We start from the raw sequence: 13,149 nt of genomic DNA, 5'->3' as shown, positions 1-13,149 counted from the left end.
CACATATGCGTCCATTCATAACATGATTTGTGGAGGACTATGGTCTTTTGATGATGACCCTGTTTATGCAAAGACTTCTAATAATATACATCAGAAGACGACTCCTCAAAACATGTTTTTCTATGATTGACAGGATTGTAAACAAATTTAATTTATGTTTTTTAACAATCAACATCCGAGGTCGATAAAAATCGATTCAAATTTCATACAAAGAATTTAAATTTCTTCAAATCTATCAAAATTTCCGTAATTCAACTTTATTTATTTTTAAACGACATTCAATATATAAGTACCAACATATTCACCGCAATCTATCGAATTACGAACCCTCCGACTTGCGAACTCGAGTTGTGTTGATACAATCTAAACTCCAAAGCCCTAGCCAAAACTCTCTCAAAGTCTCAACGGCTGTTCATCCTAGTTATTAAACCAAGCACGTCAACGCGGGCACGCCACCGGCACTGACCCTTCAACACAGTACAATCCCAACCTACCCCAACTCCTCTTTCACTACTTCACTCTCTCTCCACCCACCAATAGACTCTGTCATGGAGGGTCTCAAGGAGATTCAGAAGCTGGAGGGCCACACTGATAGGGTGTGGAGCCTCGCGTGGAACCCACTCTCCGGTCTCGACGGAGCCCCCCTTAAGCTCGCTTCATGCAGCGGCGATAAGACCGTTCGTATTTGGGAACACAAACCCTCCAACTCCTGGGAATGCCAGGTCTTCCATCTTTTCTCGCTTCTTTTTCAGTTTTCTTGTTTTTTGCTTACATGGGTCGAGAGATTTTAGTACTGAAGTTTTCTGGGTTCTAGGCAGTTCTGGATGATCCGCACACCAGGACCGTCCGATCGTGCGCTTGGTCGCCGTCCGGGAAGCTACTGGCCACTGCCAGCTTCGATGGCACCACCGCAATTTTTCAGGACGTTGGGGATGATTATGAGTGCGTTTCGACTCTAGAGGTACTAGCCCTGATTTTGATAAAGACTGTTGCTTTGCATCGATTGGTTGGTTTTATGAGTTGGGTCGTTTTAATTTGGTGGTTTTTTTGGGAGTAGGGTCATGAAAATGAAGTGAAGAGTGTGTCTTGGAATGCGTCTGGGTCTTTGCTTGCGACTTGTGGGAGAGATAAGACTGTGTGGATATGGGAGGTGTTACCCGGCAATGAGTTTGAGTGCGTTGCGGTGTTGCAAGGCCATACACAAGATGTGAAAATGGTTCAGTGGCATCCGACTATGGAGCTTTTGTTTTCGTGTAGCTATGACAACACTGTCAAGGTAAGGCTTTGCTGCGAGTTTAAGTTGTTCTCCCACATTCTTTGGATGAGTAAAAGATTGCATTTTCGGCTTTATAAACGAGAATGGGAGCTTGGATTTTTTTGTGATTGAGTACAATGTTTCTTGTAGATATGGGCAGATGATGGTGAGGATGATAATTGGGTGTGTGTGCAAACGTTAGCTCAATCTAACAGGTACTACGCCTTAACCTCTTTCTGTCTCTCAATTTTCTGCTTCTCTTCTTCAGAATCATTCTGTCATTTTGTGTAATCTTCATAACAGGTGTGTAGGGTTTTTCTCCCCTAAGTGCCTTATTCTAAAATGAGATCATGTTGATCAATTAGATGACTGAGATGGGCTCAACTGTCCATATATAAATCAAAACAAATACAATCTCATTTTTTGGACCTAGGAGGGAATATGTTTTGTATATAATACATGGCCCTAGTGGAATAGAGCAATGGTGCTTGTTAAAGTATAGCATTTTATCAGGAGTTTAGTCTAATTCAGTTTAACTGGTTTTCGTGTTAGTGGTCACTCTTCTACTGTATGGGCTCTATCGTTTAATGCTACTGGAGACAAAATGGTTACCTGCAGGTAAGGATAAGTGTTCTGTCATCTTAATGTTTCATGGGTTCTGATACTAAATTCCATTTATGAGAATCTGTGACAAACAGAAATTTGAAGTTTCAGTCTGTACCTAATAAATTAATAATGGACTGATATGGCAGTGATGATCTTACCCTAAAGATATGGGGAACAGACAACGGGAAGATGCTATCTTCTGATGGCTTTGCACCTTGGTGAGGAGCATGCTACATTATGTACATTTTTCTTTTCTTTTTTTAAAATCCATAATGTGAATTTGGTCTCTCACTTTTTGAATTACTAAACAATGTTTAAAATATTTATTAAACCATGAGTCCTTGGTTTAAGTTGAAGCGGGAATTGAAAGGAAGAGAATGAGTGTGTTCTAGAAAATTGTGGTGTACTTGAAACATAACGGACTAATGGGACATACTCGTTAGAATTAGCAGTAGCTTCGAACAGTGAAGTAAACCAGATTTAAATAATATGAATCTACAGAAAGAAACGAATTTGAATTGCCTCCTCTCTCCTCTCCCCCCCCCCCCCCCCTCTGATATTGATGTGGTTCTATACTTTTAGTTCCCTTTATTTACTCCTGTGATTTGATTTCCTCTGCATAGTCTTTCGCTTCTTTGGAACATTCATACTCCCTGATACATGTACCCTTCAATTGTATGCAATTGAACATGACTTGAAGTGCTGTATGTTTTCTAGAAGGAGGGGCAATGCATTTGATAGGGTCATCTTTAATGAATTTGAAAATTGCTCTAAAATGTCTATTAGTGTTTCGTACATGAATGCGACTTTTTTAAGTTCCAGAATAATGTGCTTCAACTAGGCTTTGCCAAAATCAGGGACCATGCCCTCATTTATTTACGCCATGAAAAACTCTTGCTCAAGATTACTAATGCCAGTTCTACTATAGGTTGTAGGATTTGTCTATTTGTAAGTCCGAAGTATTTTTTTTTAAGTTGTTGTTGATGCCTTCATGGTTAGAAGTTAGCTGTATGTTTGCTGAATCTATAGATACAACATTGGCTGCTTTTGAAGTGAAATAATGATTGGTGTTTCACTGTCTGTTGATACCAATGTTCTCTGCAGTATGCATCCCAATAAAATCAGGATTTGTTGTTAACTAAGCAATTTGTTTGGTAGAGTGCTAAACTGCTAATTTTATGCTGTAATTTGATTCTGTATTCTTGTACTTCAACCTATGTAATGATTCATCTGTTGGTTTTGTCAGGAGTCATCTTTGCACTGTTGCGGGTTATCATGATAGGACAATATTTTCAGTTCATTGGTCAAGGTAATGCAATCGAACCAAGAGAAGTTCTCCTAATTTTTCTGGGTCTGTTGTTAAGTTTGAAATATCTAAGATAGATTCTACTTTATAGATGACTAATGAGTAAAGTGTCAGATTCACTTTACTGAAGATCTTTCTTCAATTAAGATAATGTTGTAATCTAGGAAAAAATGAGGTAAACATAACCACTTTGATCTGATATCTGGATTTTGTGTTGGTGAAAAATTACAGGGACAATATCATTGCCACTGGAGCTGCTGATGATGCCATAAGATTCTTTGTGGAGAATAATGAGTGTGATACTTTGGTATGTCATATTCTTTAACCGTCTCAGTTGTTGCATTAGCATTCATTCCAGCAGTGAAGTGGCCTAATTTCTGTATTGGTTCTGAAAGTAAATTGCTAAAAAATGGAACTCTCTACAGCTTGCTAATATCTCTCAAGGTTGTCCGAGAACTGTATTGTGTTTTCTTCTGATTCTTTTGTAGCTTTTAGTGGCAAGCTGATTGAGTGTTTACACGGTATTGAATAACCTGATTGTTGTTTTCATTTCAGGTTGATGGACCTTCCTATAATTTGCTTCTGAAGAAGGAGAAGGCCCATGACATGGATATAAATTCGGTGCAGTGGAGCCCTGGGGTAAGATTTCTCTCTACAGTTTGTTATTAGTTCTGTGAGGTCCTGTTATTTCCCTTGCGAATTCAGGGCCTGGCCTAGTGATTTTTAATGATGTTCAAGAATCCATTTTTCCTGTTTCTACAGTGATGGGAAACAAAGTCCCTTGAGAACTAAGTTTGTAACTCTCTAACTGCTACCTTGCTGCCACCATTACCACCCCTATCATTTTCAATGCTTCTATTACCACTTCACCACCAGGGCAACCACCAGCGTTACCACCACACACAGTACCTACTCATCTCCTGAGTAGTATTGCCCACTAAGTTTAGATGCACATACATGGTTGCATAAAGTTACTCGCAGCAGCTCAACTACGATTTCCCTTTCGATTGCTTATATCTAACTCCATTCTTTATACAGCAAAATGTATTCAGTCGTCATGTGTGTCTGGGAGAATCTATTTTAGTTTTTCAATAAGGTAATAACAGGTTAACTTCAATACTAACATTTTTCCTGTACATTGCTGTCAAATTTTACAGGAGAATAGGCTCCTTGCTTCTGCAGCTGATGACGGGACGATTAAAATATGGGAGCTGACATCTGTAAGCTGCTGAAACCTCTTCGTTTTGGTAGCAGAAAAGAACTGTGTAATTGCAAAGAAAGTATCATCTGTATGTCTCAGTTAGTGAAGTCTCTATTCCTTGTGAAGTCGATACAATGAATCCTTATGAGAATGAAGACGGTGAAGATTGAAGCTTACAGTACAATATATAGGAGAAACGGTATCCTTCTTCTGCAGCCAATAACGGGACAGTTAAAATGTGAGAGATAACCTCTGTATGCTGCAGAAAGAACTTCTTCGCTTCTGGTAGCAAAAATGAAGTATGATTGCAAAGAAATTATCATGTGTATGTCTCAGTTATTAGTGAATTATACCTTCTATTTATTGTGAAATAGATGTACTGAATCTATATGAGAATGAAGATGGTGATTTTTTTTTTTCTCAGAGGAAATGAAGATTGATTATAGTATGGTTTATAGATTTGCCAACAAGAATGCTCTGAGATCAAGTTGTACTGTCGTGTAAAATCATTACCTTCTTATATATATATGAGAAGCATTTTGGTTGTCTTGTACCCTTTCAAATTTCAACAATCAGAGTGCTTCGGCTCTAATACCTGCTATACCTAAGACCTTATGAACTTTGAATGTAATCCACGTTGTAAATGGCAGATTGAGAGCATATAATGCCGAGTTATTTTGGCTCTGCCTTAATTTTCTGTTTCAAGTAGTTCCTGCAAAATCGAAGGAAGTTGGGATTCTACTAGAGCTAGAACTCTGGCTTCTAAAATTCATGAAAGCTCTGGGAAATGAAATTGAAAGAATGAGCAACAAACTTATTTCAAATGCACACACCGGAAACCAATTGATTGTTATTCAAGTATCAATAATCCCTCCAAATCAAAAAACACACATGATGATGATCATATATAATATAGGCAAAGCTAATCAAAAGGATCCAACAGTTTTGAAAGACTCATGAACATGCTTCAACATATCATTGTCGCGGTTCCACTCGGGGTAGGCGCATTGACAAAATGAGCATAAAGCTTGTTGTTAGCACAAGTGACCGAAATCAAACTATGTGCAGCAACCCCATTGATCTCATACACATAGTAAACCTGTCCCTTGTCGTCTTTCTTCTCCTCCGACGTCACCTCATCGGCACTGGCTATCAAGTCCTGCAAGCTCACGTCTGACAGAGCTAGATTGTTCAGCACCACGTCCTTGGGAGCTAGCTGCCGAAACCCACCGAGGTATGTCAGGTACTCTTTCTCCGTCTTCTTCTTCGGGTTGTAGAATTCACTGTCAGTTCCATTTGTACCTGTGTAAACGTTACAACATGGACAGTTTGATAACATAACATAACGTACATATAGCGAAATCCGGATTATTGTAGAGAGAGTCAGCCTAACTTGCCTTTTTCGACTTTTGATACTAAACGCTCTTTCCAACCGTCTGGGACGTCATAGACATACTCGGCGGAAGTCTTCTTGTCGGAGTTGCCACCGTATCCGCCGTAGTTGGCCGCGCTGGCGGCGGTGCCGTAGTAAATTTGGTAAGTTGGGGAGTCTGCTAATGAGGGTGGAGTGGCAGTCAGGATGGCGGCAGCTGCGGCGGTGGCGGTTAAGGTAGTTAAGAGTGGCTTGGAGGGTGGAATGGGGAGGTGGGTTGTTCTGGACGGTGGTGGAGTTTGAGGTGGTTTGGGAGATGGGATGGTGGTGTTTGGGGTGTTGCTGTTCGTGGTGGAAAACATGGTAGCCATTGTGGGATTGGATATGCAGAGCAGAGGTGTGGCTTGCTCGTATTATCTTGAGGGCGTGGCACTGTTCTCATTGAAGTGGCGCTTTTGCCCTTGCTACTTTCCTGAATTACATTACAGGCTGCCATTCACTCTCTGAATTCTATTGGTTTCGTTTTGAGTAGGGGAAAACTGGGTTTTGGCTATTGGTGTTGTTGGATTTGGCCCATTAAGTGCAGATAATGAGTCCTTGGGACTTGAAGATGAATCTGAGTTTCTTGGGTGTTCATATGAGGAGGTAAAATACGTATTTGGGTATTTGCTTTTCCATTCCCCCCTCTCTTTCTCTTCAAAATCAGATTTTGATATTGGGTTTTGCTAACAGTATATAGTGTTTTCTTATTTTCTTCTAATCTGTGAATGAAACAATGCAATCATGCTATTGCTTTTCTGATATGGTTTTGATTAGTTTCTTTTGCTTCTGTAGAAAACAGGGAAGGGTAGGAGACTTGGAAAGGGAGGATTTCAAACATCTGCTGTTCTTTTCAAGTCATTCTTTTGCATATATCAACAGAGGTAAAAAGGTTTCTCTTAGTGTTATTTGATTTCATTTTTTATATTTTTTATTTTAAAACACAATTATGACATAATTACTGTAGGCATTTAGGCATTAAATTATTCATGAGAAGGGATTTAACCTACAGTGAAATTAAATGCTATTAGCTGCTTTATCCAAAGCCTTAAACAGTAAACCCATTTGAAAAGCTATAAAAAATAAGCTCAAGCAATACGATGAACTCAAATAACTAACATACTTGACCATATTTGGCCTTCCTATGCTGCTCTTGGAATTTAGAATGACCTTACCTGGTCTGGCAACCTGGTCAAACACTCTTTTTATTCTTTTGTTTCTCAGCCTTTGAATTTTCTTGCAAGTGCATTTTTGGTCTTTGTTCTGCTCAATTAACAATTAGAAGTACGAGTTCATCCTCAATCGATCAGTTTTATATCTTTGTTTTTTTCGATATAAAGTTTTATATCCTTTCTACTTGGTTGATTTGAGAAATTTTTGCTTCCCTTCATAATCTATAGTTTGGCTTCATGCAAATGAGATATGTAGCATATATACTTGCTTTCAAGGTAGATAATGACTTTCAGTGGCTGGAATTTCTTTGAGTTCGCTAATGTTAAAGTGAAGCAGTGTGTGTAGAATGGCATTCAAGTTAATTGACATACCTCAGTTTTTATATATTTTCTGTGAGAAAAGAAATTGAAATATGTTTTCTGTTTAGAGTTTCAATGGCTAAAATAATTAACATATACATTTTAATTATGCAATCTTTGACCAAAGCCAATTGCTCAAGTTAATGTTGATGTGGGATTCCAGTCAGTTCTCTGCAACATTCGATTGTTCATGAGAATTTAGGATTCGAAATAAATTCTCTGTATATTCGGCTCAACACTTAGTGGTCCCCCCCCCAAAAAAAAAAAAAAAACACACACACACACACAATTATAGAATTATAGTGATGAACTTTCAGCGTTTATAAAAGTGTTAGATAGGTGTTCTCTGTCAAAGAAGGTTTTTTGCTTCATGTACTTCCAATCCTAAGGTTATTTGCTCTTGAATGCGTGTACTCACGGTTTTCGATTCTTGCTCTGTTTGGGTTTTTAAATTTATTTTATTATAAGATTTGTCACTCTTTATAAACCCTCCTTCCCCAGAAGCCCCTGCATTGCTTTAATTTTGGGGGGGAGGAAGATTGATCAAACTTCCCAAGGGGATAGGAATGCACTGAATCAACGGGCAGGCAGACAGGACTTTAGCAGGGCACCATTTGTCTGTCTACATTTTCTTCCATCTTCTTCGTCTCTGTGTCTGTTTGCTTTGTGAGAGTGAAGACAGTAAATTAAGAGAGTAATAATCAAGTGAGATGGGAAGAGCTCCATATTGTGACAAAGCTAATGTCAAAAAAGGGCAATGGTCTCTTGAGGAAGATGAAGCTCTCAAGACTTACCTTGAGACTCATGGAACTGGTGGCAATTGGATTCATCTGCCACAAAAAGCTGGTAAGTTTATTAAAGGGTCTTTCTAAACTGGAACAAATCTTTAAATATTTAAATGCGAATATGTATGGCACCCACGTATCCTATTACATGTAAAGTAAATGGTTTTATTATGATAGATTCTTAATGTAATTCTGGAATTGAATTTGGAATTTGTATGCTTTATAGTTGGAGTTTGTATTATTGCTCTTGGCTCATGATTGGTTTGATCAAGATCTTTAATTTAAACTTAGATAGTCAAAGTGATATTAGTTCTGCCACAAATGACATTGTTAGAACATTGTTGACTGACCGAAAAAGGGCTAATCAAAGAAACAAAAATAATTAAGCTGTGTAAACTATTGAAGTCTTTTGCATTTCTGGAAGGGATATAACATGGTTGAATAAATATTGTTGCTAGATCAGCCTTAAGTTCATAAATATTATAAATTAGTTGATGTACTGATTCTAGATGTTTTTCTGTTTTCATTATACCCAGGTTGAATGATGCAAATGAACTCTTGGAATATGTTGTTGTGATGAGGGAATAAAAGCTAGGGACAGCTAACCCTGAGGTGGATGATGAGAAAAGAAGACTTCGGAACAGAAAAGCCAGATCACTAGAGAACCTCCTTGAGGCCAACTCTCATGGTATAAATAATGATCGAATTAAGGTATGATAAGAATGGCTATTTGTTCAGGAATGAAATTTAGCTGGCTGCCTTGAATGGATCGGTTCTTGACAGTAGCAAATAGAAGCATTGATGAAATCAAATTCACTTGGAATAGAATACTCAAAGCAGAAGCTACAAGCTAAGCCAACAAACACTGCAAATATTAATGAGTTTTCAGTTGGGATTATTGGAATTTGATAATCGAAGGCCTCGGTATGCACAGCGCTGAAAATGTCTACTCCCTCTTTCTTTTTTCTTTTTTTTCCCCCTCTAATTTTATTTATAAAAATTGTAATTTTTAATGTTTATTTTACAGGGCACAACCAGGTTTTTGTTAAGTGTAATTCCAAACTTCACAAAGGTAATTCCTTCTTTATCACTCTTTTGCAGCTTCTGCTCATTGTAGTTATGGCTGGTTATAAGTGTTCTTTGTTAATTGCTTTGATTGGTTTAATTGACTGCAGTGAAGACATAGGAACAATGAAGTTCAATTTGCTGGTGAGCTTAAACTCAAGGGTTGAAGGTACCTTCTGGGAATCCTTTTTCATTTGAAGTAACCTAACATGTTGATTTACTTCTTATTTCTTCATAACAACACATTATCCACTTTATCGCCAATATATTGACATTGCTAATTTTCCTTCTCTTCCAGATTCGCCAGAAATAACAAAAAATTTATGCTTTCAAATACTACTATATTCAGGTATGTCTTCAACACAAATACTATTCTATTTACCTATTTCACATATGATCGCTCTAATTCTATTATGTATTTGCTTGAGATTCAAATACAATACAACTTTATTATGTATTTACTAATGCAAATAATTAATTGAATTGCAGGTCTGACAACACGTACTGTAGCCATCCATTAAAAAGTTCTGATGCACCGAGTTTGATTTGGATTTATTCATTGTAATGGAAAATTTTAGGTAAAGTGTGCCTGACCTCAAAAGGTTGCTTATCTAAATTTCTCCACCATTACCGAAAAATTTCACACTAGACCAAATGTACAAACCAAGCCAAAGCTTTTGTACTATGTAACATTACAAAATCAATAATATTCTTATGTATAGAAACATTTAGTCTAAGCAATTCATCGATAATAGTAAATCCCGCGGGAAAGAGCGGGCGATTTTGCTAGTGTTTTCAGTATCAATAATCATCAAAAAGTGATTTGTATATCATAACAATCAAAGCCAATATGAAGATGGATCTTAGGACAACAAGAATAATGTTATTCAACACCTGTTTTCTATTCTTAATCTGCATGAAGTTCCTCTCCTTCCTTCTTCAATCAAAGCACTACGAGCTGACATAATCCCATTAGGAAACAAAGAATCATCAAAAACAGTACAATCAGCCCAGTCCTTGAGAAACTCCTCCTGGCCCCAAATATCCGGAATCCAGACCTGACCCGCCACCTCAACCCGATGCTTCCTCAACCTCTCACGTCCACTATCTTCTGCTACTGCCAAGACATCGTCATAGCCTTTACTGGGTTCTTCTGCTGCACCCACTTGAGTTGAAGCCAGACCTAATATTGTAATCTCCTCATTTCTTGACCAAGCTGACTCAATCTCCTCTTCATTATCTTGATCCCTCTTCGGAGACGTGCTTCCTTGCTCGGTAGTACTATCACTCTGAGACTCAGAGATGATGCTTTCCTTGGCCTGAAGCAGTGGAAGAGAAGGGCTAGTTTGGCTGTTGGGTACCAAAGAAACTTGAAGCTGATGAGCCATTTTCAGTAGGCTGGCTTTTTCTTTCATGCAACAGTGGAGGAACAGAGAAGAATGTGTACTTTGCTGCTATTGCTAGCTGATTCAGCTTCTTCTTCTCCTCGTTTGCACAACCTTTTTGCTGTGTCTGTGTTGTCTTCTAGTTTGAAGAAGGGTGCATAGTGATATAGGTAGGGGAGGGAGGTGAGGGCTTTAATCGCTTTGTGTGTGTTAATAATGCAAAGCAAGAATGGGTGGGGGGTTAGTTTACACGTCCACGTTTCAAGCCTGTTTTTGTATGGTAAGTGACAAATGTACGTGTCTTGGTTCAGATTTCAGTCCACATTGTGTGGCTGCTTACTTCTTGTTTGGAAACACACAGAAAAGCAAACGAAAAGGAGAGCTGGGCTGTTTTTTTTTTTTAATAATAAGAGCTAGGCTTATTATCGATGGGTGGTGATATATATTATGCTGATCCATCATTTCCGATCTTTGTAGTGTTGATCTTGTATGGTGTTACTGTAATTTTTAAATTTATTTAATTGTTTTTCTTATTATCCATAAAAGATTATATTTTAGATTTATGGCTTGAGAATTCAGAATGAATTGTATTCTATATTCATGAAAAAGAAAATGAACGTTCATTCAAACTCTAAATTAACAATTGCCATAAATGTAACCAGATTCTCTCTCTTTCTTTTCAGCTTCCTTGGATGGGATTTTGGAGGATTGTGAGGCTGATTTTGATTTGGGTAAGCTTTTGGCCAATGGGATAGTGGAATTTTATTTGGGGAAATTATATATTCATGAAAATTTGCACACAGTTTAGTTTGGTTGTATTCAATACAGGATGGAGACATTCTGGGGATCCCAAAAAGATATTTTCAGTTGTTCACGGTGGCCACTAGCAGCCCATGGTTTTCTTTCTCCTCTCTTTGAAATTTATGTCGATCTCCATCAGACAACCAAGTTGTGTATGAGTCCGATTCAGACATACACACACACACATGGTATGTTTGTATATATGCATATGCATGCATATATGAATGTATCGATGCATGTATTGTCTATCCTATTTAGAACTATGCAATTTGCATAGTTTGATAATTCTATTGTGATGATAGCTGTGGTTTATGATGATATATATCAGACTCATCTCCAATAAAGCTTCAAACTACTAAGGTTTTGGTTCAACAGTTCAACTCACTTTACTTTATGAAATAGTAGTATAACTACTATCTCCACAATATCTGTTGCTCAAAATTTTATCACAAAATTTCCAGTTTTGCCCATATATTTTTCTTTTCTTTTCTTTACCTTCTTCGACTTCCTTACCTCTATCTCCTCGCCAGATCGACTTGTGTTTCTTTAGCAACGACTTCATTGTGAGAGAAAGACAGAGAAGTTGATGAATAAATAGAATACAGAGGAGGATCAAGGAAAAATACTGAGAGAATTGATAAAGAAGATAACTTGGGATTCAAGTTTGGAAAATTGTAAAGGGGAAAAGGATATGACAATATGAGGGTTGGGCCTTTGAGTGTTGTAAAATTGCAGTTCAATGTCATCCAACAAATCAAGTAGCAAAATTAAAGAATGCATACATCTATTTGACTATGAAGAAACAAATGTAAAACTTATTAAGAAAACAAAATACAACTGATTGTAGTCTGTTGATTACTCTGAGTGCAAGCTGTTTACAAGCAAGGCCAGGTAAATGTAGTCTGTTTAAACAAAGATTCAACCCATCACTATATTATCAGAAATAGTAACAAATAGGAGCCATCCAATTAGGCGGATTTGGTGAAACTTTAACTTTCGGTCGGGGACTCTCAAAGGGGATTTGCCAATTCCAATAGGGAGACATATGCAGCATGAATTCTGTAGCAAAAGGTAGGGTTGGCTAAGAAAAAAAATTAAAAAAACATATAATATATATATATATATATATATAATATTTATCCAAAACGAGGCCTTGCTTTGAAATTAAAGTGCGAGGTTAGAGTTTAGGGTCACTTTTCGGTCTCATATCCACATCTCGACCATTCAGTTTTTAGGTACCAATGTATAGATCAACTTTACAAAATTTCAGCCAAATTGATGATCTTTAAAGTATCTCACTCGCTTAAACCAATTGACGAACTGAATCTGTTCAACTTGAAAGAGAGACAAATAAGGAGAAAGAGAGAGAGTATGAAAAATGATGATTTCAATTAGGGGATGCATCTTCGGTTGCATGCAATTGGATTGTGATTTTTTTTTTTATTATTTTTTTTTTATATAGTTTTCTATAGGGTCATAAGAAGTGTGGAGGTATGAATAGAAACAATTTTTTTTTTTTATATCAATTAATTATAAAAAAAATTTCAAACTTGAAGCCTTCAAATTATTAAAATGTACTGAAATATCTTGAGTGCTATGAATTTACGTTGCCTTTAGCCCCCAAGTTTTAAAGGCAGATCCTGATGTGGGTTGTGTTTGTCGATGTAAGTTAATAATATGGAAATGAAAGTTTAACACCACAAAAGACATTTTGATAATATTTACTCTTAATGGTATTTGGAGATTTTGAGGTAAAATCTCACCATCTCTCTTACCAATAAGTGAAGCAATTTCAGATTCAC

At 37.3% G+C, this 13,149-nt stretch overlaps 3 protein-coding genes and 1 long non-coding RNA gene across 4 annotated transcripts; 2 read left to right on the top strand and 2 right to left on the bottom strand.

Moving 5' to 3' along the window:
* Window positions 1-308: 308 nt before the first annotated feature.
* LOC112191812 (protein CIA1) lies at window positions 309-4,917 on the top strand. The gene is made up of 10 exons (XM_024331236.2): window positions 309-722; window positions 815-961; window positions 1,058-1,276; window positions 1,406-1,470; window positions 1,808-1,873; window positions 2,008-2,079; window positions 3,108-3,170; window positions 3,399-3,474; window positions 3,723-3,806; window positions 4,325-4,917. Exons 1-10 carry the CDS (start codon window positions 549-551, stop codon window positions 4,397-4,399), a joined length of 1,041 nt encoding a protein of 346 aa, XP_024187004.1. The 5' UTR covers window positions 309-548; the 3' UTR covers window positions 4,400-4,917.
* A 265-nt stretch (window positions 4,918-5,182) lies between these two features.
* Window positions 5,183-6,132, bottom strand: LOC112191813 (thylakoid lumenal 19 kDa protein, chloroplastic). The gene is given in 3 exon segments (XM_024331238.2): window positions 5,183-5,368; window positions 5,371-5,670; window positions 5,766-6,132. Coding segments are annotated over 3 exon segments (720 nt in total). The 5' UTR covers window positions 6,112-6,132; the 3' UTR covers window positions 5,183-5,294.
* A 3,729-nt stretch (window positions 6,133-9,861) lies between these two features.
* LOC112191814 lies at window positions 9,862-10,749 on the bottom strand. The gene has a single exon (XM_024331239.2). The coding sequence runs from the start codon at window positions 10,574-10,576 to the stop codon at window positions 10,049-10,051; it is 528 nt and encodes a 175-aa protein (XP_024187007.1). The 5' UTR covers window positions 10,577-10,749; the 3' UTR covers window positions 9,862-10,048.
* A 69-nt stretch (window positions 10,750-10,818) lies between these two features.
* LOC112192021 lies at window positions 10,819-11,721 on the top strand. The gene is made up of 3 exons (XR_002933297.2): window positions 10,819-11,033; window positions 11,230-11,277; window positions 11,375-11,721. It is a non-coding gene; the product is annotated as an uncharacterized LOC112192021 (long non-coding RNA).
* The last annotated feature ends 1,428 nt before the right edge of the window (window positions 11,722-13,149 follow it).

The sequence above is a fragment of the Rosa chinensis genome, chromosome 3 (genome assembly GCF_002994745.2).
Source record: "Rosa chinensis cultivar Old Blush chromosome 3, RchiOBHm-V2, whole genome shotgun sequence".
Lineage (NCBI taxonomy): Eukaryota > Viridiplantae > Streptophyta > Magnoliopsida > Rosales > Rosaceae > Rosa > Rosa chinensis.
This window is presented reverse-complemented; position numbering and strand designations above follow the sequence as displayed.